The following is a 25944-nucleotide window of genomic DNA, read 5'->3' as shown; positions in this document are numbered from 1 at the left end:
AGAGTTCCCTGTAATATTTCAAATAACTTATTGTGCTTCACTTTATCAAATGCTTTTGTGTAGTCGATAAAACAAGCTAACCTTTTTGCACTTGAATAGCTCATTCTGATAGTATCATTAACATCAGTGTCACATTTCTTGTACCTGTGTCTTTCACAAAACCACATTGTTCTTTACCTATTTCAGCTTGTATCTTACTTTTAGCTCTTGTCATCAAAATTCTTAGAAGTATCTTGGTGATATGACTCATTTAACTTGTGGTCCTGTGTAATTCACATTCTATTGCTCCAGGTTTCTTAGGAAGAGTGATAAATACTGATTTTTTTTTCATCTCTTCTGGTATTATTCCAGTCTCATAAATGTCATTGATTAAATCAGTAAGTTTTTCAATTCCATAATCTTCAAGGGCAATAATTTGTTCTATTACTAATCCATCAGGACCTGCTGCCTTTCCTTTCTTCATCTTATTTATTGCATTACGAACTTCAGATTTTAAAATACTTGGACCTTCAATGTTCTTAATTTCTGGTTTTCGCCTCGATCATCTTCAAACAATTCCTGAATATACTCAGGCCATCTGTTCATAATCTCATCTCTTTCCATGATAATGGTACCGTCCTTTGCATTCAAACACCCACCTGGAGAACAGAGGAGCTTTTTACCAGTGATATTCTTGATTTGTTGATGTAATTTTTTGGATCACTATTAGGGATTCTTTCTAGTTGCTCACATTCCTGGTTTAACCATTCTTCTTTGGCTTTTTGACATAAGCTTTCAACTTTTTTATCTAAGGACATATATTCTATAGGATTTGCTTTCTTCTGTCTCCCTTCTTCCGTTAGATTTATGATTTCATCTCTCATCCATTTATTCTTTGTGTTTTTTTCTTTTTTAGGAATCACTGACTTTGCTGATTCTACCAAGGCCTCCTTTAGAGTAGTGGTCACCAACCTTTTTAAGCCCAAGATCCCCTACCTCGGCCTTAGTAAAAGGCAAGATCGACCGCGGATCAATTAGTTACATGCATGCGCACCGGGGCAGAAAAGACAGGAAGTAAAACCCCACAACCTGGAAGTAGAAATAATGTATAAACACCAGGGGTATTCACCTTTTTTTGCACTGCGGACTGGTTTAATATTGACAACATTCTTGCAGACCGGCCGACGGCGGGGTGGGGTGGGGGGGGGGGGGTGTTAAACACGACTGGAATACAGCAATACTCGAAGCAGGTTCCTTATGTCCAGTCTATTCTGCAATTTAGTTTTCACAGCTCTCAGCACTTAGCTTATGCCCTGCGCTGCTCACGTTTTTTCCGCTGAAAAAACTCAACGCGTTTGTCTTTCAGTGTGGGGTGCTTGGATTCGGTACCGGAGCAGTTTTGAGGGCTTCATTGCCTCATTAGACAGCCTCCGGGTCCGAGCTCCAGCCTCCCGCCCACCCGCCGCCAGACGCCTTGGCCAGGTGCGGCTGGTCGTGGGTGGGGTGAGAGGACAAGATCAGGGCCGGAGGTCCCCGTGCCAAGGCCGCGGCGGTCGCAGTCCGGAGAGAGCGACTGACCAAGTGGGGAGTGCAACAGTACGCCCGCCCCCCTTGTAGGATCTATTGGCCGACAAAAGTTTGTTTCAGTAGATCACAGCACGGTAGCTGCTCTGATACTTACGCACCACTGAGCCCGAATGAGGTCGTCTGCGAATATTTTAGCACCGGATTCCCCACGAACATTCAGTGTGTTAGACAGGTTTAGAGGCAGCGCTCCAGGCCAGTAGCGACGGCATTTCCCGCCGGCTGCCCGAGGCCAACCAGTGATCCCTGGCGCGAGGGTGTCACTGCGCTTAGGCGACTGATGACCTCGCATATATTCAAGTTCAACAGTGGGTGTGACAGGGAATGAGGAAAGGTGCAGCTGACTCATATCGTTTCCTCGCGGCCCGGTGGTTGGGGACCACTGAAGTACACTGTGTAGTGCAGGGGAGCTACACGCATGTGCCCTGGGCAGAAAGAGCAGAACAAAACCCCTCAACTCGGAAACAATCTCTCAACAGTATTTGTGTATTTATTTTTCATTTTTTTTCGGGATCTACTGGGAAAGTCTCAAAGATCGACTAGTCGATCGCGATCGATGGGTTGGCGACCACTACTTTAGAGAGTTAAACTTCATTTCTACATGATTGCTATCATCTTCAACAGATTTTATTTCTAGACTTTGAAATCTATTCCTTACTTCAATTGTAAATTTTTGTCTCAAGTTTTCTTCTTTAATTAATTGCGAGTAGTCAAGGGATTGTTCAGGTTTTTATTCTTACGTTTTTTAAGGTTTACTTTTACGGGTTATGGTCACTATTACAGGCTGCACCTGGATATGTTTTGCATTGACTCACTGAGTTTCTAAATCTTTGGTTTATAGTAATAAAGTCAATTTGATTTCTGGTGTTATCACCTGGACTTTTCCAAGTCCACAAGCGTCTTGGATGTTTTTTAAAGTAGGTATTCATAATGACCTGATTATTCACCTTGCACCATTCTACCCATTTCTCGCCACTTTCATTTCTTTCCCCTAGTTCAAATTTTCCTATGGTATTTCCATCAGTGTCTTGTCCTACTTTAGCATTTAGATCTCCCATGACAATAACAATACCTTGAGATTTGCATCCATGCTTTGCTTGTTCAAGCTCTTCATAGAATTTATCTATATCCTCATTTGTTCCATCTGTTGTTGGTGCATATACCTGTATAATGCTTGTCCTCTGAATCTAACAAGGGAAAAGTGGAGTTACCCCTTCGTCATTCATTGCTCCCAGGGCCACTCTGATCCGGAACGCTAGCACCTGCAAGGGTTCCTGCTCAGGATACGAGCGAAGGCCAACAGCAGATCCGGCAGGTTCAGTAGCTGAACTTATGACGGATAAGGCGGATCAGCTAGGACCTCAACTGACAACTGCTATAGTACAGGTGGATGAACGTTTGGGAAGAGAAATGGCGATTTCTCAGTTCGCCCAACGGAAGGCAATACCAAACCACCGTTGCTAGATACTAGGTTTCCTAGAATCTATTTGCTAAGAAAACCATGGTCAAACTCACAAAATGTATCGCACAACAACAGCGTCGAGAGGATCCTCAAGAACATTCTAAAGATGCTTCACTCCGTAGGGTTGATTCTGGGCAGCAGGGGATTCCCGACCGTCATCAAGCTACTGCTCATAAAATTCAAGTAACAAAAGAAAATTATTGCCACTTGGAATGTAAGAACCCTATACCAAGCAGGAAGATTGGACAATGTGATAAATGAAATGGAAAGACTAAAGATTAAATTCATGGGAATTAGCGAATTTCATTGGACAGGTGCTGGAACATAGCAGAATAGAAATAAAACACTCATTTATTCTTGTGGAATGTCCCATACTAATGGAGTAGGAATTCTTATGTATGAAAACATGGCAAAAAGTGTTTTAGGATATTGGGCAATATCAGAAAGAGTTCTACTCTTATCTCTGCCTTTCATAATCTTACCTCCATCTGATCTCACCCCAGTCTCCGCCACTCCAGAGAAAACAACCCGTATTTGGCCAACCTCATGCCCTCTAATCCAGGCAACATCTTTGTAAACCTCTTCTGCACCCTTTCCAAAGCCTTGGCATCCTTCCTATAATTGGGCAACCAGAACTGTATACAGTACTCCAGCTGTGGCTTCTAACTGTAGTTCTGTAAAGTTGCAGCCTAACTTCCTGACTTTTGAATTCAATGCCTGAACTAATAAAGGCAAGCATGCCATATCGACTCTCACAAAATGCTGGAGGAGCTGTGCCAGTCATGGAAATGAATAAGCATTCGACGTTTCGGGCCAAGCCCTTTCTTTATGCTATATGCCTTCTTAATCCCTCGATCAACCTGTGTAGCCTCTTTCAGGGAGCTATGAACTCTTCAACACTTAAATTTTATTTTTAAATTTAAAGCCTGTGCCTCGGCCTTTGGGGGTAGAGGCTGTGGGTTTGGATAGTGCCTTCAGAGAAGCCTGGGCGAGTAACTTCAGTGTGTTTTGTAGACAGTATAAACTGCAGCCACTATACTGGGGAAAGTTCATGTTCAGAGTACCAGTTGTGGTACCAGTCAAGCGAGTCCTTGATGCTGTGATTGATAATTAATCTGATCTCCCTCTGTCTGGTTTCGACATCAAAACAATTGGAGAAATGGTGTTGAGGTTCTGTAACTGGAGAGAACCAAATCCTTTGTACAAATCCAAGTTATCTTGAAGTACAGGAAATATTAAACAAGAATTTCTACCAGACTGCACAGTTTAGGGTGTTGTCAACTCAAAGAAATGAGGAGATAAAGGCCAAGGGGAGATCTGATAGAGGTTTACAGGATTATGAGAGGCATAGATAGTGGACAGACAGTATCTGTTTCCCAAGGTTGAAATGTCAAATACCAGAAAGCGTGGAGTTAAGGTGAGAGGGGGTCATTTCAATTGAGATGTGAAGGGTAAGTTTTTTACTCAGAGTTATGGATGCCTGGCATGGTGGTAGAGGCTTTTAAGAGACGTTTGAATGGGCAAATAAATATAAGGAAGATGGAGGGATATGGACATGGTGTAGGCAGGAGGGATTAGTGTTTGGATGTTTTTGATTTGCTTTTTAGCTGGTCGGCACAACATTGTGGGCTGAATGGCCTGTTCCTGTGCTGTACTGTTCTATAAAACAAAGATGTGCATAAGTTGTAGAGTCATAGAACACTACTGAAACAAGCCCTTCAACCCATCTAGTCTATGCTAAACTATTATTTTGCCTAGTCCCAGGTAGCAGGGTGGAGATGCATCTCTCCCAAAAGGAGGTGTAAGGTGCTCCTCCCCCCCACTAGCCTGCAGGTCACCCTTGGTCAAGGTGTAGCACCTGCTTAGCCCCCTGATCAGGGTCACTTGAAGCCATGGGATCAGGTGGTGGATGGTCGTATGAGCAGATGGTGCCGATCACAAATTCTGGTTATGTGACCACTGATGCCAGGCGGATAATCTCTGAAGAGTATTGATACTGGCTGGGGTCACCCATCTTGTAAAGACACTGCCCAGAAGAAGGCAATGGCAAACCACTTCTGTAAAAGAATTTGCCAATTTGCCAACACCTTTCCAGCTCTTAGCTTCATCCCACCCCCTCCGGTCTTCTCCTATCATTTCGCATTTCCCCCTCCCCCCACTACTTTCAAATCTCTTACTATCTTTCCTTTCGGTTAGTCCTGACGAAGGGTCTCGGCCCGAAACATCGACAGCGCTTCTCCCTATAGATGCTGCCTGGCCTGCTGTGTTCCACCAGCATTTTGTGTGTGTTGTTGTTTGAATTTCCAGCATCTGCAGATTTCCTCGTGTTTGCCAAGAACAATCATGGTCATGGAAAGACTGTGATTGCCCACGTCATATGACATGGTACATGATGAGTCCCACTAACCTGCATCTGGACTATAGTTTTCCATGTCTTTCCTTTCCATTTACTGATCCGAATTTCTCTTAAATGTTGGAATTGCACTGGCATCTACCACTTCTGCTGACAGCTTGTTCCACACTCTCACCAGTTAGTGTATAAAATCATGCAAGTTCCAGCTGTGATCATCTGAAAATGCTGAGTCTTATGTTATCATCTGGACAAGTCAGGACAAACTACATCTTGCTTAAGATTATTTAGATTTAAAGCAACTAATGAAATGTTCTTTTTTTATATGTTAAACAAAATAGATTAGCGATCATCTGTAATGACAGAAAAAATAACCCAAGTAGATAGAGCACAATATATAGTATAGCACATGCACTCAGTGCCCACGTCATTAGCTACACCTGCCCATCTGCTTGTTAATGCAAATGTGTGATCAGCCTATCAAGTGGCAGCAGCTCAATGTACAAGAGCATGCAGACATGGTCCGGAAGTTCAGTTGTTGTTCAGACCAAACATCAGAATGGAGAAGAAATATGACCTAAGTGACTTTGACTATAGAATGATTGTTGGTGCCAGACGGGGTGGTTTGAGTATCTCAGAAGCTGCTGATCTCCTGGGATTTTCATGCAGAATGGTCTTTGGAATTTACAGAGAACGGTGTGAAAATTTTTTTTAAAAACATCCCGTGGGTGTCGGTTCTGTGGGTGAAAACACCTTGTTAATGGAAAAGATTAAAGGAGAATGGCCAGACTGGTTCAAGCTGACAGGAAAGTGACAGATAATCACACGTTACAAGAGTGGTGTGCAGAAGAACATTGCTGAATGTACAACACATCAAACCTTGAAGTGGATGGGCTACAGCTGCAGACGACCATGAAGATACACTCAGTGGCCATTTATTAGGTACGGGAGGTACTGAATGAAGTGACCAATGAGTGTAGACGTTAGCCTAATAGATACAACACAGATAAGTGGCACCTCTGGTTCATAGTTGAATAGACTGCATCCCCTTTGAGGATGATTTGATGGGTGTTTGAAATCATGAAGTAGCAAGCTGGGGTGGACAGGATGCGTTTTTCAGGTGACCTAAAACAAAAAGAGTATAGAGCGATTAAATGCAAAGGACCTTTGGCTGAGGGCAAGGTAAATATTTCCACATGTGGGACTGTGGACTGCATGGCTCAAGTTAAAAGTTAGAGCTAAGTTCATATCTGTGATTCAGAATTGCTGAGAAAATTGATTGAATAAGTGGGAAACTTGTAGGCAGTCTGCAAAATCAAAACAATCTTCCTAAATTGAGATATGTTAGACCATAAGACATAGGAACAGAATTAGGCCATTCAGCCCATCGAGTCTTCCCAGGCATTCCATCATGGCTGATTTATTATCTCTCTCAACCCATATCACCTGCCTTCTCCCCATAACCTTTGTCGCCCTTACTAAATAAGAACCTATTGACTTCCACTTTACATATACTTATTGGCTTGGCCTCCACAGCTGCCCGTGGCAGTGAATTTCACTGGTTCTCTACACTCTGGCTAAAGGAATTCCTCCTCATCTCCTTTCTAAAGGACGTCCTTGTATTCTGCTGGTCCTAGGCTCACCCACTATAAGAAAGAGCCTCCCAACGTCCACTCTATCTAGGCCTTCAAATATGTCGGATGAATCAAGTTATGCTATACTACCCTGCTCCTGATTGCATTTTGCCTGCAATATACTTTAATGAAACATTGTTTTCTTTGGACCGATAGGCTTTTGGCAAAGATCAGGGCATGTTGAGACCTGTTCAGATGTAAACATGTAACAGTAGTGTGTGTGTGTCTGCAATGTGTCTGGGAGTTTTGGCCATACATAATGTATGGAAAAACAGCAGAACATTGATATATTCCATCAATAGGATTGATTCTGAATTCCATGAAAACTATTACAAAAGGAATAGGTTCATTATGTAGTGGGTTTTGACACAATTCACTTTTAGGTTAAGTTTGTGAAAATTTCCTCAGTCGTTATTGCAAATGTAATTTATCAGATTTCTGCTTTGATTAAATACTTTGAAAATCAACAAAACCGGGGGTGCCAAAATTTAAAACAAAATAAGACTCAGTAAGTCAGACCACAGCGGTAGCAAAGAAATGGAGTAAGCATTTCAGGTCAAAGATCCATTGTCAGTAGAATTAACGCTGTTTCTCTTCCCACAACTGTGGGCTAAACTGCCGAGTATTTCCAGCATTTTTTGCTTTTTATTGTACAATTGTTGTTTGTTGATCCTCTCCATGCCTTCTGGTGCATCCTTGCCATTTCTTTAGCATTTGTCTGTTTTTTTTATCATGAGACTGAGTTGCTAGCTTGATGCTCAACCCAGCACGAGTGGAAAGCGTGCAGGGAGCCAGCCGGATTTGAACCCGAAACACCTGCCTCAGAGCCCAGTGAGGGTGCCTTTATATTGCCAGCTGGTTACAATTTTTATTGTGTAAACATAAGTTCAAAGTAAATGTTATTATTAGAGTGCATATATGTCACCATATTATACAACCCTGAGGTTCATTTTCTTGTGAGCATTCTCAACAAGTCTACAGAATAATAACCATTGCAGAATCAATGAAAGACTGCCCAACTAGGGTGTGGGAGGCAACACACTGTGCAAATACAAAAAGAAGAAACAATACTATAAATACATGTGCAATAAAAGATTTGGACTCTGAAATTTTTTTTAAAAAAAGCTGGAAACACTCAGCAGGGCAGATTGAATCTGTGGAAAGAGAAACAGTTAATATTTCGAATTAAGGTCTCTCTATCAGAACTGGCAAAGTGGTCTTTGATCTGAAACATAAACGCAGTTTCTCTCTCCACAGAAGCTCCCTGACCTGCTGTGTGTTGCATTTTATTTCAGATCTCAAGCATCTGCAGATTTTAGTTTTCGGACTTCACGATGTCACTTACTACTGAACGCAGGTCCGCCATGATAGAATGGCAGAGCGGACTCGATGGACCGAAAAGCCTAATTCTCCTATATCTTAAGGTCTTTCGTATGCTTCCATCCACTTTCTCTGCATACCCTGTTCTGGGGAAATCCAAAGTTGATTTTAAATCCTGCTAACGGTAGAATTATCTCAACATTTAAACATAGCTAGATAATGCAGATCTCACACTCATCATTAGTCATAAGGGATCAGGTAAATACTTGAAATGTATTAGATTTTTTTTAGACTGTATTTAGTTCATTTTACATCGCCAAGGGGAAGGAGCAGGGAAATAATTGCACACAGGGTGGATAAATGCCATTTGGCCCATCACATGCATGCCACCCAGTGAACGCTTGTCTTCATTAATCCCACCTACCATTTGGTCCATATACTTCAATGTTTGGATGATTTAAATGCTCATCTAGATGTTCCGATTGCATTGCTCTTTCAAAGCATTAGTACGGACTCGTTGTGGTCAATACAATCCTTAAAGGTAGCAGCTCTGATTCATTACTGGAAACAACATGAGAATTGTTTCTAGACAGTTTTGTTCTCTCATACCTCATTCTTTATTACCTGCCAATACATTGTAGCCTTCCAGCAATTTTCATCAGGAGCCTGTTTGAAATAATCCCATGACTTCATGTGTTACATCATTCAATTAAGTCCAATATTCTTAATTCATTTAAATTTTGTAGGAATTCCTCTGATGTCCAAGCCATATTTTAATCTTGGAATTAACTCCAAGAGAAAGATAGAAAGGTCCTCGGCTCTTTTCTCAAAACTTCCCCGGCCCTGTGACAAGCCCAAAATTTTTGGCTATGACTGCAGTCTCACCTGTCACGGAGGTATGTTGGTGAAAATATTAGCTACCCCACCCCACCACCCTGCCTTCCAGGCAAACAGGTTGCAACTCATCTGATTGTACCATTTCCAAAACTGCTTTGAACTTGTTTAACTTTCGCATCTGGTGTCCACCGCAAACTATGCACTGAGTTTTTGACTATTCTCGCACTTGAAGTTTTGAGCTCAGTTCTCCTCGCCTCACTGTCTGAACGAAGTGGAAGCTTTAGAGAGAGTGCAGAGGAGATTAACCAGGATGCTGCCTGGTTTAGAGAGTATGTCTTGTGAGGAAAGGAGATGAAAGGTGACTTGATAGAGGTGTACAAAATGATTAGAGGCAGAGATCGAGTGGACAGCCAGAGACTTTTTCCCAGGGAGGAAATGGCAAATAAGAGGGTCATAATTTTAAGCTGATTGGAGGAAAATATGGGGGGGGGGGGGGGGGGGCGGGTGGAACGTAAGCGGCACTCACCAGAGAGTACTGAGTTTGTGGAATGTCCTGCCGGGGTGGTGGTAGAGGCAGCTAAATTAGGGATTTTTAAGAGAGACTTGGAAAGGCACATGGATGAAACAAAAATGGAGGGATATTGCAGGGAAGGGTTGCTCTTATAGTAGGTTAAAAGATCGGCGCAGCATTGTGGGATGAAGGGCCTGTACTGTTCTGTGTTCAGTCTTCGAAGCCGATACAGTGAATCTGAACAGAATGTGGGTTTTCACCTTGAGGGAAGTTGAGAATATGTAAGAGAATGCTGCCTTCATGAGGTTAATGTGTCTCTAGCCCCTTCCAGCAGCAAGCCATAGCAAATTCGATCCAAGTACATCCCAGTGTAACTTGCATCGAGAAAAACTTTGCAATAAAGGAACAAGAAAAGGCAGTTCATCCTACTGAAAGTACATCATTGACGTGTTTCTCAACGCCATTTGCTAACCTCAATATCTCTCAGTTTCCTGAGCCAGCATTTAAACTTGTCAATCTCACATTTGAGGCGTTCACACTCTTTACAGGAAAGGCTATATTAGCCTTCTTACTTCAGGGAAATTATTTGTCTCTAATGTGATAAACCCTGTATCTTTTCAAATATATCAGAACCGTGTATAAAATCACTGGCATATGTCATGCAATGTGTTGTTTTGTGGCAGTAGTACAGAGCAATACGTAAAAAAAAATCTAGTTGGCAGCCGTCGATCCTGAGGGATCGTGGGTTTGAGGCTCTGGTAGACTGTGTCCTCTCCAGGGCACAAGCCTTGGTGGGAAGATTTGAAGAACCAGCTGTTGCCCATGCAGTGGGTTCCCTCTCTCCAAGTCACTGATGTAGTCCAAAGGAACGGCAAGCACCAATACAGCTTGGCACCAGTGTCGTCGCAGAGGTTGCCAGAGTGAAGTTGTAAACAACGTCAAGCTGCCTTAGGGACCCCGGCTCCAGATTTCTTTCTCGGCGTTTACTCCCGAAGCCTTTCCTATGGGTGGGTATGACCGCAAGGCAATGGAGGTTTGAAATCAGAGTCTTCCTTCTTCATTTAAAAAAAACATATACAGTGCCTGTAAAAAGTATTCACACCCCCATTTAGAAGTTTTATTGTTTTATAACATTGAATCACAGTGGATTTAATTTGGCTTTTTTTTTAAACACTGATCACATGAAAAAAGACTTTCATGTCAAAGTGAAAACAGATCTCTACAAACACAAGTGAAAATGTGCAGATGCTGGAAATCGGAGCAACACACACAAAATGCTGGAGGAGCTCAGCAGGCCAGGCAGCGTCTATGGAAATAGTGCTGCCAAAGGGTTTCCATCCAAAACTTCGACTGTTTATTCCTCTCCATAGATGCTGCCTGGCCTGCTGAGTTCCTCCAGCATTTTGTGTGTGTTGCACAGATCTCTACTAAGTGATCTAAATTAACTACGAATATAAAACACAAAATAATTGATCGCACAAGTATTCGCCCCCTTTAACATGATGCACCAAATCATCACTGGTACAGCCAATTGGTTTTAGAAGTCACATAATTAATTAAATAGAGATGACCTGTGTACAGTCAAGGTAACTCGATTGTAGCAAAAATATACCTGTATCTGGAAGGTCCAACTGCTGGCGAGTCAGTGTCCTGGCAAAAACTACACCATGAAGACAATAGACTTCAAGCAACTCCATGAAAAGGTGATTGAAAGGCACAAGTCAGGAGGCGAATACAAGAAAATTTCCAAGTCACTGAATATCCCTTTGGAGTGTAGCTAAGTCAATCACCAAGAAATGAAAAGAATACGGTACAGTTCTAAATCTGCCTAGAGCAGGCCATCCTCAACAACTGTGACCGTGCAAGAGAGGTCGAGTGAGGGAGGCCAAGAGATCTATGACAACTCTGGAGGAGTTATGAGCTTCAGTGGCTGAGATGGGGAAGTCTGCATGTGCTACAACTGTTGCCTGGGTGCTTCGCCAGTCACAGCTTTATGAGAGAGTGGCAAAGAGAAAGCCACTGTTAAAAAAAACTCACATGAAATCTCAGCTAGAGTTTGCCAGGAGGCATGTGGGGACTCTGAAGTCAGCTGGAAGAAGGACTGATTAAACCAAAATTGAGCTTTTTGGCCATCAGACTAAAGGCTGTTTGGTGTAAGCCAAACACCGCACATTATCACACTATCCCCACCGTGAAACATGGTGGTGGCTGCATCATGCTGTGGGCATGCTTTACTGCAGCAGGCCCTGGAAGGCTTGTGAAGGTAGAGTGTAAAATGAATGCAGCAAAATACAAGGAAATTCTAGAGGAAAACTTGATGCAGCCTGCAAGAGAACTGCGACTTGAGAAGACAATCTGTTTTCCAGCAAGACAGTGACCCAAGCATAAGGCCAAAGCTATACAGGAATGTCTTAAAAACAACATAGTTAATGTCCTGGTGTGACCAAGTCAGTGTCCAGTCCTCAAACCAATTGAGAATTTGTGGCTGGACTTGAAAAGGGCTGTTCACTCACGATCCCCATGCGATCTGACAGAGCTTGAGCAGTTTTGTAAAGAAGAATGGGGAACATTTGCAGTGTCCAGATGTGCTAAATACTGACTTGAAGGGGGTGAAAACTTTTGCAATCAATTATTTTGAGTTTTTATATTTGTAATTAATTTAGATCACTCTGTAGAGATCTGTTTTCACTTTGATCTGGAAGAGTCTTTTTCTGTTGATCAGTGTCAAAAATCCAAATTAAATCCACTGTGATTCAACGTTGTATAACAATAAAACATGAAAACTTCCAAGGCCAAGGAATTCAAGAGATTTACCACTCTTTGGCCAAAAAAGTTCTTCCTCGTCTCTGTTCAAAGTGACGTCCTTGTTTACTGAGGCTGTGCCCTCTTGTCCTAGATTCTTCCACCATTGGAAACATCCTCTCCACATCCAAACTATCTAGAGCTTTCAATACTCAGTAGGTTTCAACGAGATCCTCCCTCATTCTTCTAAACTCCAGCAAGTAGAAGGACAGAACCATCGAATGTTCCTCATTGGTTAGCCTTGAGAATTTGAAGAGAATACACTCTGATAAAGCAAGCAAGAACTTGGCTTATTTTCAGTTACTTCATGAAAACTTTCAGAAACTGAAAACACCTCAAAGCATGCTTGCCAGCATTTCACTACAGCGAGTGATGGTTTGCATGCTTCATACAACATTTCATTACTCATTGCTAAATCTGGAAATCTCCATCCAATTGAAGAAGAACTGATTCCGCTAGCAGTAAGGGGGGGGTTCTGAGTATGATTTTGCATTAAGTCACCAGACCAGACAAAGCTATTCTGGTCAGCAACAGCTGTGTTCAAAGATGAATAGATGAAATGTCAGAAAATGTGGAAGACTCATTGAGCAGCATACTTGGGACAACAGAATATGCTCTGCAGTTGAATGAGTCAACTTTGCCAGGCAACAAGTCTTTGCTTCTTGCTTCTGTTTGCTTCATAGAAGATAAAAACATAGTTCAAGAATTGTTATTTGCATGGGAACTAGAAACAGATATAAAGGGGGAGACAATATTTTAAGTTGTTGAGCAATTTTTCAAAGAGAAAGACATTTTGCTCGCCCACATTCTTGCTTGTGCAACAGATGGGGCTCTGTCAATGACAGGATACCACCGTGGGGTTATTACCTTTTTGAAAAAATAAAGTCTGGCATATTTACCATTCACGTATTTAATTCACAGACAACATGCTTATGACACAGCTCCATGGGCCAGAAGGGCCTATTCCAAGCTGTATTTCTATATAACTAAAAAACTTCTGGTTGCAAAAAGCCCTAGAGATCAGCTGCAAAAATCATTAAATAACATTGTCACAGCAGTAAATAAAATTAAGTGCCAGGCTTGCACATCCCGACTATTTCAAGAGCTTTATATTGAGAATGAAGAGTTTGAAGACTTGATTGTTTCATTCTTAAACTCAAGAATATTAGGCATGACATTTTTTATTTTATTTGTCAGAATTACTCAGGAAAATTTAATTAAATCACTCCTCGATAGCAAGGAAATGACGTGAAACTTATCAAAGTCAAATCAGCCATCTCCTGGACAAGTTAACCCTATTTAAGTGCAACATTGGCCATCACAACCATTTCCAATTTGTGAGTCTCTCTGGGTTGGAAGAGAAAGAAAGAATACCAGATGATGATCTTCAAGTATACTGTGCCCACCTGCATGAGCTGCATAAAGAAGTCAGGGAGATTTCAGGACCTTCTCTCAATCCAAATTCCATATTGGGTAATAAATCCATTCTTAACGACTTGTAAAGAGAAATTAACAAGAAGGATGGAGGAAGAACTAATCTTGCTCCAAAATGACTGAGCTGAAGTTCAAAAAAATCATATCAGTACTTTTGGTCGCATAAAGAAATCCCTGAACACTATCCTGCAGTGTGGAAAAAGGCCAAGGTGTTCTTTATTGCCTTTCCAACATTATATTTAGAGGATTGCGGTTTCAGTGCAGTTGCCCAACTTCTATCAAAGCAACAAAACAGATTTCAAATTACTGAATGTGGGATCTAAGACTCCTCCTGAGTGACTGATGTTGAGAAGCTGATATCACTGCACCAAACCCATCCATCTCATTGAAAAGTGAAAAAGCAACGAAGTAGTGAATAGTTGCACTACTAATGTACACTCTAAAATTGTTGATGAAAATAGTTTTTACTGTAATTAGATGAAGACATGATTTTATTTGCAACTTCAAATAGATTTGAATAATTTTCCCAATTATTTGTCACTGCTTTGAATTTGTAGTTCCCATTTTCTTTCACTGTGCATTGTAACTCAAAATTCTTTATCGCTTGTACATAATGGTTGGAAAGGAAGAGGTTTGCGCTGGGGATGTGGTCTGGGAGCCAAGGCGGTAACCCAAAAAGTTTGGAAACCACTGATTTAGAACATGCAACCTTTTAACCTACTCCATAATCAATCTAACCCTTCCCTCCTACATGGCCCTCCATTTTTCTTTCATTCATGTACCGATCTAAGAGTCCCTTAAATGTCTCTAATGTATCTGCCTTTACCATCATTGCTGGCAGTGTGTTCCATGCACTTACCAGTCTCTGCTTAAATATCAGTCTACCCCTGACATTCTGTCCCCCTCATACTTCCCTCCAATCACCTGAAAATTATGTCCTCTCTTATTAGCTATTGTTGCTCAGGGAAAAAGGCACTGGCTATCCACTTTATCTATTCCTCTTATCTTATACACCTCTATAAAATTGCCTCATATCCACCTTTGCTCCTGAGAGATGTCCCAATCTCACTCAGCCTTTTTTTCATAAAATATAAGAACATAAGAAATAGGAGCAGGAGTCGGTCATCTGGCCTATCGAGCCTGCCCCGCCATTCAATAAGGACATGGCTGACCTGGCCGTGGACTCATCTCCAACTACCTTCCTTTTCCCCATAATCCTTAATTCCCCTATTTATGCAAAAATCTATCCAACCTTGTCTTAAATATAGTTACTGAGGTAGCCTCCACTGCTTCATTGGGCAGAGAACTCCACAGATTCACCACTCTCTGGGAAAAGTAGTTCCTCCTCATCTCCGTCCTAAATCTACTCTCCTGAATCTTGAGGCTATGTTCCCTAGTTCTAGTCTCACCTACCAGTGGAAACAACTTTCCTGCCTCTATCTATCCCTTTCATAAATGTATATGTTTCTATAAGAAAACATTCCCCCTAATCCAGGCAACATCCTGTTAAATCTCCTCTGCAACTTATTTAGAGCTTCCACATCCTTCCTGTAATGAGGCGACCAAAACTAGGCCCAGTGTGGTCCAACTAGAGTTTTGTAGAACTCATGGCTCTTGAACCCAATTCCCCAAGTAATGAAGGCCAACACGCCATACGTTTCCTTGACTACCCTGTGAACTTGTGCTGCAACTTTGAATCTATAGATATGAAGCCCTAGATCCCTCTGTTCCTCCACACAGATGGACTGATTTATGCTTATAGATACTGTACAGTTTAAGAGGTTTTCCCAAGATATTTGTGCTTAAAGGAAGGCATAGCAGAGCACCGATTAGAACCACTGCCCGCAGCTCCAAAGACCCAGGTTCAATCCTGATCTCTGGTGCTAGCTGAGCGGAGTTTGCACGTTCTCCCTGTGATCATGAGTTTCCTACTGGTGCTCCCCCAAAATTCCAAAGACACACAGGTAGGTAGGTTAATTGAGCACTATAAATTCCTCGTGATGTGTCGGTGAGAGATTATTTTGCTTTTGACGGGTGATTGATGGGATGTGGGGAAACTAAAATAGGGCAAGGGTAGAGGTCATGACCTTTATCCTTGAAATTCAGAGGTCAGGACTGAATCCAGATTACTGAAACATGTTAGACGCAGCACTTCAAGGTACTCTGCTGTACTTCAGGCACAAGTTCCTAGGCCCATTAACATTTCGAGTGAAATAGTAGGTGTCAAAAGTGGTGATGGTAAAACTACTGTTTTATTATCAGGGACACACTAATATCCTTGGTGGGGGGGGAGAGGGGGGAAACTATCATCCTTACTCAGACTCCAGACTCTCCATTGTGGTCAACTCTACAACACCACCTTGGTTCAGGGGGCAATTGGATATGGGCAGTAAATGCTGATGTTTCTAGTGACCCCTGAAAGAATAATGTAAAAACCAAAGGATTGTTACTCTATAAAAGAAAGGTTGATGTTTTAAAGTTGTTGATAGTGTGATGACCTCAGGGAGTTTTATTGATGACTAGGGTTCCTATCTGAATCAGTCAATTTATTATCATTGACATAGGTTGTGATTTTTTTTGTGATAGTATAGTACAATACATAAAAAAACTACTATACATCACAATAAGAAATATGTATTACAGAAAATAATAACTAGTGCAAAAAGAGTGAAAATAGTGAGGTAGTGTTCATTGGTCCATTGTGCATTCAGAAATCTGATGGTAGTGGTGAAGAAGCTGTGCCTTAAATGTTGAGTGTGTGTCTTCAGTCTCCATGTGTCTCTTCCTTTTAGTAACAGGAAGAGAGCATATTTTGGGTGGTGGGGGTCTTTAATAATGGATGACACCCTGTTGAAGTTTTGCCTCTCCAACAATAATTAGTTGAAAGACAAATATGTATTTGTATGGTAGAAAAATGTAAGGCTATGTTGGAGTGAGGGTTAGATTGATTTTAGAGTATGAAATGAAAGAATAGTCAACATTTTGGCCGAGACCGTTCTTCAGGACCAAGAATGATCTTGGTCCGAAATGTCAACTGTTTATCCATTTTCATAGATGCTGCCTGACCTGCTGAGAGTTCCTCCAGCATTTTGTGTGCGTTGCTTTTGATTTCCAACATCTCTGAAATAATCATGTTTCTCTTAGCAACCCACACATAATGCTGTAGGAACTCAGCAGGTCAGGCAACTTCTATGGAGAGAAATAAAAAGTCAACGTTTCAGCTGAGAACTTTCATCAGGACTCAGTCGAAAACACCGTCTGTTCGTTTCTCTCCATAGATGTTGCCTGACCCACTGAGTTCCTCCAGCATTTTATGTGGTGTTGCTCAAGATCCATCATGGGCACTAGCCTTCCCAATATTGAGGACATCTTCAGGAGGCGATGCCTCAAAAAGGCGGCATCCTTCTATAAGAACGTCCTCCAACCAGGACATGCCCACTTTTTGTTACTGCCATCACGGAGGAGGTACAAGAGCCTGAAGACAGACACACAACATTTTAGGAACAGCTTCTTCCCCTCCACTGTCAGATTTCTGAATGGTCCGTGAATCCATGAACACTACCTCAGTATTCTTGCTCTCTTTTTGCACTATATATGATTGTAATCTATAGTATATTTTATCTAACACATGGTACTTCTACCACAAAACAAAAAACTTCATGACGTACACAGTAGCCACTTCTGCTGCTGAAACCCATCCACTTCAACGTGTTATGCATTCAGAGATGCTCTTCTACACGCTACCGTTGTAATGTGTGGTTATTTGAGTTACTGTCACCTTCCTGGTCAGCTTGAACCAGTCTGGCTATTCTCCTCTGGCCGCTGTCATTGACAAAGCGTTTTCGCTCACTGGATGGTTTTTGTTTTTGCACCATTCTCTGAAAACTCTGGTGTGTGATGAGTAGCTTCTAAGATACTCAAACCACCCTGTTTGGCACCACAAGTACTCCAAGGCCAAAGTCACTTAGAACCTATCTCTTCCCCATTCTGATATTTGGTCTGAACAACACCTGAGCCTCTTGACCATGTCTGCATGTTTTTTATGAATTGAGTGCTGCCACGTGATTGGCTGATTATATATTTACATGAATGAGCAGGTGTACCTAATAAGTGTCTACTGAGCGTATGTCAGTGATATTCTAATTCTGAAGACCTCCAGCATTTGCAGAATCTCTTGTGTTTGTGCCGAGATGATGCAATTTCCTCATCAATTTCCAGCATCTGCAGAATCTCTTGAGTCTCAGGACTTTACCAACTGGCCATTTTAAGTGGTGGCTTGTGGTTCTGTTCTGTATGTTACTCTGCAGTGTGGTGTCAAGGTAAATGTCTTAATGCCACTTGGAACAGCTTGTCTGTGATTATGTGGGTTGTTAAACATTTGGTGCTCTAGTTCGAATGGGATGTGGTTATGGAGCAGACATTCAGCTAAATTGCCCCCACAAAATAGCGCAGGTGAGCTGCAGGTAAAGAAACAAGTAAGCATCAAACTTCACTTAAAGACACTGTTGCGTTGTAATAAATTTCTCTTCATGGAAGTGAGCTGCACTCATCATTATCTGCAGGTGAGCTTCTGACCAGCTTTGCGAGTCAATTTCTGATGGTGCACTATGTCAGTTCTGATAAGGCATTGCAAAGTAGGTTGGTTGCATTCATTTGCCCTTGAGACTTTTGGTTTAATGGTCAGCGTAGAAAAGTTCTTAAAGTAAATAGCACATTTTCAAAGCTGTGTTAATTGCTTTCATTACCAATTCACATCCTTCATTATTCTGTAATGATCATTTAATGTCACTGGGAACAAGCTCTGAGAGGATCTGGAGACAGCATTGCACCGTGCATGAAGTCCTCCCCAAAACAGAAAGCTTTCAACTTTCATCTTTGATGTAGAAAAAGCCGGAGGTGTTGTTGCCTCCTGGACCTGACTGGAAATGAGCCCTGCTTTAGTGCTGGACAAAATTTCACTTGGTATTTACTAGGTGTGATAAAAGATCAGTTAATTGCTAAACATATCACTGAGGAAACTAAGTCTACAATTCCAAAATAAACTCTATTTCCTGCTTGTAAGCAGCCCTTATTAATAATTGCTAGTCTAGAGGCTTAGTTTATGAACCTGAATTCCATGTAGGGCTTCTCACCATTAAATACTGATTAAGTACTCGAATAAGAAACCCAGGAGAAATCATCTCAGTTTAGGAACAATGCACAAGATGCCGCAGGAGCAAATCAAAAACACAAGATATTCTGCACGTGCTGGAAATTGTAAGTAACACATACAAAATGCCGGAGGGACTCAGCAGGTCAGGCGGCATCTAGGGTGAGGAATAAACAGCCGACGTTTTAGACCGAGAACCTTCATCAGGACTCGAGACAGTGGGAAGGAGAAAAAGTACAAGCTGGCAGGTGATCAGTGAGGCCAGGTGAAGGTGAAGTTGGGTGTGATAGGTGGAACAGGTAGAGGGCCGAAGAAGAAGGAATCTGATAGGAGACTATGGAAGAAACGGAAGGACGAGGGACACCAGAGGGAGATGATGGGCAGGTTTGAAGAAGAGAAAGGGGGAGAGAAAAACCAGAATCTAGAATGGAGAATGGAATAAGGGAGAAAGGTGGGGGGGGGGAATCATCAGAAGTTCAAGAAGTCAATGTTTGTGCCATCAGGTTGGAGGCTACCTAGACGGAATGTGAGGTGTTGCTCCTTGGAGCTGAGTGTGGCCTCATTGTGGTGGTAAAGGAGGCCATGGATTTACTTGCCTGAATGGGAAGCCAAATTGAAATGTGTGGCCAAGTCAGGCAACATCTATAGGGGGAAATAGACAGTTAATGTTTCTTTCCTAGAATATAATCTGCTCTTTGTATTCCATTTGTCCTTTGTTCACAACTTGTTTGTGCCCAGGACAAAGAAGTGGGCAGTAAAATCATTGCGGGCACCCACCCTGCAAACTGCCTTTTCTAAAAACTCCCTTCTGGAAAGTACTATAGGGCTATCAAAACAAAAAGGAAAACCATGTAATCTTAAATGCTTTGTCCAGGCAGTTAATTCAATCAACTATTCTAGTTAGCCCCTCACACCACCCTCCTATCTATTACCACCAAAACTGCACCATAAACTCTTTAAACTATATTTTATAATGCTGTTTACATTGTAAATATATGCTGGTATTTATGCACATTTTATTCTATAATCTGTACTATAACCTCTAATTTTTTTATAGAATTCTTTTTTCTTTAGAATTGTTCAGTATTTTTGTTAAATATCATGCCCTGACCAACACACCACAGCACTTTTCCTAATACATGTAAATATATACTCAGTGCCCATTTTATTAGTTACCTCCTGTACCTAATAAAGTGGCCACTGACTGTATGTTCATGGTCTTCTGCTGCTGTGGCCTGTCCACTTCAAGGTTTGAGGTGCCATACGTTCAGAGATGCTCTTCAGCACTCCACTGTTGTAGCATGTGGTTATTTGAGTTACTGTCACCTTTCTATCAGCATAACCAGTTTGGCCATTCTCCTCTGACCTCTCTCAATAGCAAGGATTTTCCCCCACAGGACTGCTGCTCACGGGATTTTTAATTTTTTCCCCACACCATTCTCCGTAAACTATAGAGACTGTTGTGTGTGAAAATCCCAGGAGATCAGCAATTTCTGCATTACTCAAACCACCCCATCTGGCACCAACCACCATTCCATGCCAAAGACACTTGGTTCACATTTCTTCCCTATTCTAATGTTTAGTCTAAACATCAACTGCACCTGTTGACCATGTCTGCATGCATTTATGCATTGAGTTGCTGCCACATGATTGGCTGATTAGATATTTGTACTAATGAGCAGGTGTACCCAGTAAGTGGCCACTGAGTGTATATGGCCAATAAAGTTGATCCCTGTCGTGCATGTGAAATACCACAGGAAGAAAATGGAATCCCTTCTCATAATGTACCACTGAATTGCATTTAAGCCTTTTATTAAAAATTGGTATTTTGTTGCTTTTGCAGAATCTTCGCGTCTTTACTGTCAGTGGAAATGAATTTACTACACGCTCAGCTAAAACGATCGTCGGAAGACAAATGCAGAAATTTCTACTGATCGATGGGGACAAGGCAGCGTCTGGATCATATAGGTAATCTGGAAGACCTTCACATAGATTTTGAACCATCGCTTTTTCACACCCCTTGCATGTTTATCTGACTTTATCATTAATGAACTAAAGTTCAAACTAAATTTAGTATCAAGTACATATATGTCATGATATATGACCTGGAGATTCATTTTTGGGAGCATACTCAATAAATCCCTAATAGAATAATAACTATAGCAAAATCATTGAAAGAACACACCAACATGGGTGTTCAACCAGTGTGCAGAAGACAACAAACTGTGCAAATACAAAAGGAAATAATAATAATAAATAAAAAAGCAACAAATATTTAAGAACATGAGATGAAGAGTCCTTGAAGTTGAGTCCATACATCATGGAAACATTTCAGTGATGGGGCAAGTGAAGTTGAGTGAAGTTATCCTCTTTGGTTCAAGAGCCTTATAGGTCAGGGGTAATGACTGTTCCTGAATCTGGAGCTGTGAGACCTGAAGCTCCTGTACCTTCAACCTGTTGGCAGGAGTGAGAAGAGAGCATGTGCTGGGTGGTGGCCATTCTCTCATTTAAACCTTTTCTTGTGATAGTGAGTCCAATGCTTCACCTTTCCCTGGGGAAATGTTTCTGCTGAATTCCAGATTAGATTTATGAATCATTTTCAGAGACTGTTGGGCACTAGTTTTGGACTTTTTTACACCACTACCTGTTATCTCCATTATATCCAGTTGTACACCATATAATTAAGTTTGCATCTGGGGCAAATGCTGTGGCCTAAAGACTAAAAATAAAAGAGGCAGGTATTAGCCTCTGTAACAATGGTGCAAAATGGGTAACAGTAAATTATTTTACTCTTTTGCCTCCTTTTTTTTCTCTTTGTTAGAAGGGGGAAGGGTTTGATTTGCTGTTGTCCATTCTGAGTCTTATCCAAGAAGAACATCAGTCTTGGTAATGTTTTGGTTTATTATTGTCACAGACTCCACAACTAATGAACTCACTTTCAAGGACTCTACAACTCATGTTCTCAGCATTATTTATTTACTTTTTTAACTATTTATACGATTTATCTTCTTTTCCACATTGGTTGTTTGCTAGTCTTTGTTATTTATATTTTTTCATAAATTCTATTGTATGTCTTTTATTTTCCTGTAAATGAGTGCAGAACAAAATGAATCTCAAGGTAGTATATGGTAACATATACATACTATTAACTTTGAACACATGTACCAAGTTACACTGAACTTGTCTAACACACTGATTATACAGATCAAATCATTGCACTGTGCACTGAGCTAGAAATAATAAAAATGCAGAACAAAGTGTAAAAGCTACCACTTAGAAAAATAGAGGACTATGTGGTAGGGAAATTCTCGGCAGCTGCTAGAGTAGGTCACGTGGTTGGCACAGCATTGTGGGCTGAAGGGCCTGTAATGTGCTGTAGATTTCTATGTTTCTTTGTTTCCAAGTTTTTACCAAAAAAGTTAAGTGTAAGTAAATGAAAATGTGCAAGATCATAATGAGGTAGATTGTAAGGCCAAGATGCCATCTAATCATACAAGAGGTCCATTCAAGAGTCTGCTAACAACGTGATAGAAGCTGTCGTTGAGCCTGGTTGTACATGCTTTCAGGCTTTTGTATCTTCTGCCTGATTGGAGAGGAGAGAGGGGAGAAGAGAGAATGACCGTGGTGGGTGGGGTCTTTGATTATGCTGGCTGCCTTACTGAGGCAACAAGAAGTCTAGGCAAATCTCTGAGTTGTGTAGGCAGTCAAATTCTTTGTGTGCAGTGCTCTATATAAAAACACAGCCGGGGAATGCTGGAGTAAGTGTTGGGCATGCGTAGTGAGTGGATGAATGATTTCTACAGCTGCCTGTAAGGAGTTTGTCTGTTCTCCCTGTGACTGCGTGGGTCCCCCCCCCCCCCCCCCCCCCCAGGTGCTCTGGTTTCCTCCCACAGTCCAGAGGCATACCAGTTGGCAGGTTAATAGGCTGCTGGAAAATGTCTTGTGATTAGGCTAGGATTAAATCAGGGAACTGCTTGGCGGCACAGCTTGAAAGGCAGGAAAGCGCGGAATCTTAATAAATAAATAAATTCAAGATTCTAGATTCTTTCATTTCATTTCCAGAATGCAAGTATAAATGAGAACAAAATAATTGTTACTGTGGATCCAACGCAGCACAAAAAACACAATAAGGTAAAGAACACAATATTGAAAAAACACAATAAGTATAAATACATAAGATAACATACACATTGATTATATATATGTACTTGTAGTGATGTTTGGAGGTGTGTAGGGGTGAGTTAGTGAGTGGAGGTGTTGATCAACCTTACAGTTTGGAGAAAGTAACTGTTTTTGAGTCTGGAGGTCCTGGCATGGATGCTACATAGCCTCCTCTCTGATGGGAGTGAGACAAACAGTGCATGAGCAGGGTGGGTGAGATCCTTCATGATATTGCTGGTCTTTTTCTGGCACTTGTCTGTGTATAGGTGTGTCTATGAAGGTTGTTGGTGCCGGTGATGCATTGGGCAGTTCTGACTACCCATTGTAGAGTCTTCCTGTCCATTGCAGAGCAGTTTCCGTACCATGCAGTGATAAAGCATGTTAGGATACTCTGTACTGTGCATCTGAATACAGTAGCAGGAACAAAGCTTTATATACTTGCAAAATGGGTGAGCAAGAGCGATCATAAGACATAGGAGCAAATTTAGGCCATTTGGCTGGTTTGTTAACACTCTCAACCCCATTCTCCTGTTTCTGCCCGTAACCTTTGATGCCCTGACTGATCAAGAACCTATCAACTCCACTTTAAAATATACCCTGTGATTGGCCTTCACAACTATCTTCCTTTGTGCAATGAACTCCACAGATTCACTACCCTCTGGCTAAAGAAATTCCTCCTTATTTCTGTCTTAAATGGATGTCCTTCTGTTCTAAGGCTGTGCCCTCTGATCCTAGATTTCCCCGCGAAAGAAAACATCCTCTCCACATCCACTCTATCTACGCCCTTCAATATTTGATAAGTTTCAATGAGATTCTAACACCCCCCCTCCCTCATTCTTCTAAGCTCTAGTGAGTACAGGCCCAGAGCCATCAAACGCTCATCATACATTAACCCTCTCATTCCTGGATTCATTCTCATAAACCTCCTCCAATATCAGCACTTCCTTTCTTAGATATGGGGCCCAAAACTGCTCTTAATACTCCAAACACAATCTGGCCAATGCCTTATAAAGCCTCAACATTACATCCTTGCTTTTATATCCTAATCCTCTTGAAATGAATGCTAACATTGCTAACAGAATTCCTGTACATCCATAAATTTTCTTTTTATCCCTTTCAGTTTTACCTGGACTGCATCTAGACTTGATCGCAACATCATCACTGTTCTTTCTGGCCAGGCTGTGGAAATATTTGATAACCAATTCAGAGAACTACTGCACTTTTCCAAACCAGTCAACCTGTGCCAACTGGACCTAGCTCCAGAGGAGGAGCCCCCCGAGCCACTCCCACAAGTGGTTACCCTCACAGCAGAGCAAACTGCTGCTATAGCCAAGAAACTCATCAATCCTAAATACGCGCTGGTGCGGGTCAACAACATGGGTTCTCAGTCCTCGGAGAAGAAGGTCAGCTCAAACGAGGCTGGCCAAAAGCAATCAGATGTGCCAGACAAAGCACTGAAGCCAGCAGACGCCTTCATAAAAGAGCAGCAATCTCATCCTGCTCTAGTGAACCTACCCAAAGTAAACATGTTTCTCTATCTGCCCACTTATGTGGAAGCCCCGCAAGTAGAGCAGCAACAGCAGAACGTGAAGGAGGTGCAACACAAGCCTTGTCAACAAAATTCGACTAAAATACACACTGCCAAAGAGGAATTCCTTAAAGAAGCAATGGGGCTAAAGAAGCCAGCTTGTGAAAACCCCAGTCGGACCCGGGCAGAAGCTTCAACATTGAAAGAAAGCATAGTTCAAAATCACTCTCAGGCAGGGAAAGGTAACCGGGACTCTCAAAGCAAATCAGGATTAAATGTAATATCAGCGAATGCAGTCAAAGCTCCAAAGGTTATGGAGGAGCTGGAAGCAGATGCGGACCAAGGGGAAGTAAAACTGATAGAAGTTCTTCAGAGAAACTCAACCCATCGCGAAGAAGAACAAGAGGAGGAGGAGGGAGAAGAGGAGGAGGAGGAGGGAGGAGAAGAGGAGGAGGGAGGAGAAGAGGAGGAGGAGGAGGGAGGAGAAGAGGAGGAGGAGGAGGGAGAAGAGGAGGAGGAGGAGGAGGGAGAAGAGGAGGTGGAGGAAGAGGAAGAAGAGAATCGAATAATAAACACTGAAGCTGTGCGGGTGGATTCACATGCATCAGCAGATAAGCCAGATGGTAAGAAGCAAGTAGATGGTTTCTTGGACATCCCAGAGAACGAGGAAAACGATGAAGAAGTGGTACCTATGTGTGGTGCAGGTGGAAGTGAGGATGTTCGTAGAAGTAATAAAGCTGACGCAGGTCAGAATGCTCTCCCAGTGGATAATGACTTAATCAATCTAGAAGATAACTGTCCATCAAACCCCTCAACAAATTACACTCCTGACTGGAATACAGACAGCAGCTCCCTTCCTGAGCAATCTGTTGCTTCCTCCGATTCTGATGACTTCTTCGACTGCACCAATGCCCTGCTTAAAAGACAGACACCAGACCCGATAATATACCAGGCCAACAATGAGGTGGCAGTCAGGAAAGAGAATAACTTTATCAGCCATGGTTACACTGAGAGGCCCCTGAATAAGTTCACGGAACTATCCCACTCAATGAATGATTTAAGGAACTGTACAAAATCACAGCCAAAATCAGTGGAAGCTTTCTTCAATGAGCAAACAATGTTGAGGGAGAAGGCACTAAATAAATTGAAACTCTCACTGGAAATAAATTATCAAGACAGATTGCAGGTAAAAC

General features: G+C 41.9%; 2 protein-coding genes across 3 annotated transcripts in view; one reads left to right on the top strand and one right to left on the bottom strand.

Annotated features, from left to right (window-relative positions):
* slc5a10 (solute carrier family 5 member 10) overlaps window positions 1-25944 on the bottom strand; it is a 216363-nt gene that overhangs the window by 63365 nt on the left and 127054 nt on the right. The window lies entirely within an intron of this gene.
* LOC140735324 (uncharacterized) overlaps window positions 1-25944 on the top strand; it is a 59241-nt gene that overhangs the window by 18775 nt on the left and 14522 nt on the right. The window contains exons 3-5 of the mRNA XM_073060234.1: window positions 20906-21030; window positions 24344-24941; window positions 25200-25937. Of these exons, the coding sequence (XP_072916335.1) occupies window positions 20906-21030; window positions 24344-24941; window positions 25200-25937 (1461 nt within the window). The remainder of the gene's footprint in view (window positions 1-20905; window positions 21031-24343; window positions 24942-25199; window positions 25938-25944) is intronic.

The sequence above is a fragment of the Hemitrygon akajei genome, chromosome 11, assembly GCF_048418815.1.
Source record: "Hemitrygon akajei chromosome 11, sHemAka1.3, whole genome shotgun sequence".
NCBI classification, from domain to species: Eukaryota; Metazoa; Chordata; class Chondrichthyes; order Myliobatiformes; family Dasyatidae; genus Hemitrygon; species Hemitrygon akajei.
Note: the sequence above shows the minus strand (reverse complement) of the source record. Positions and strands in the feature narration are given on the sequence as shown.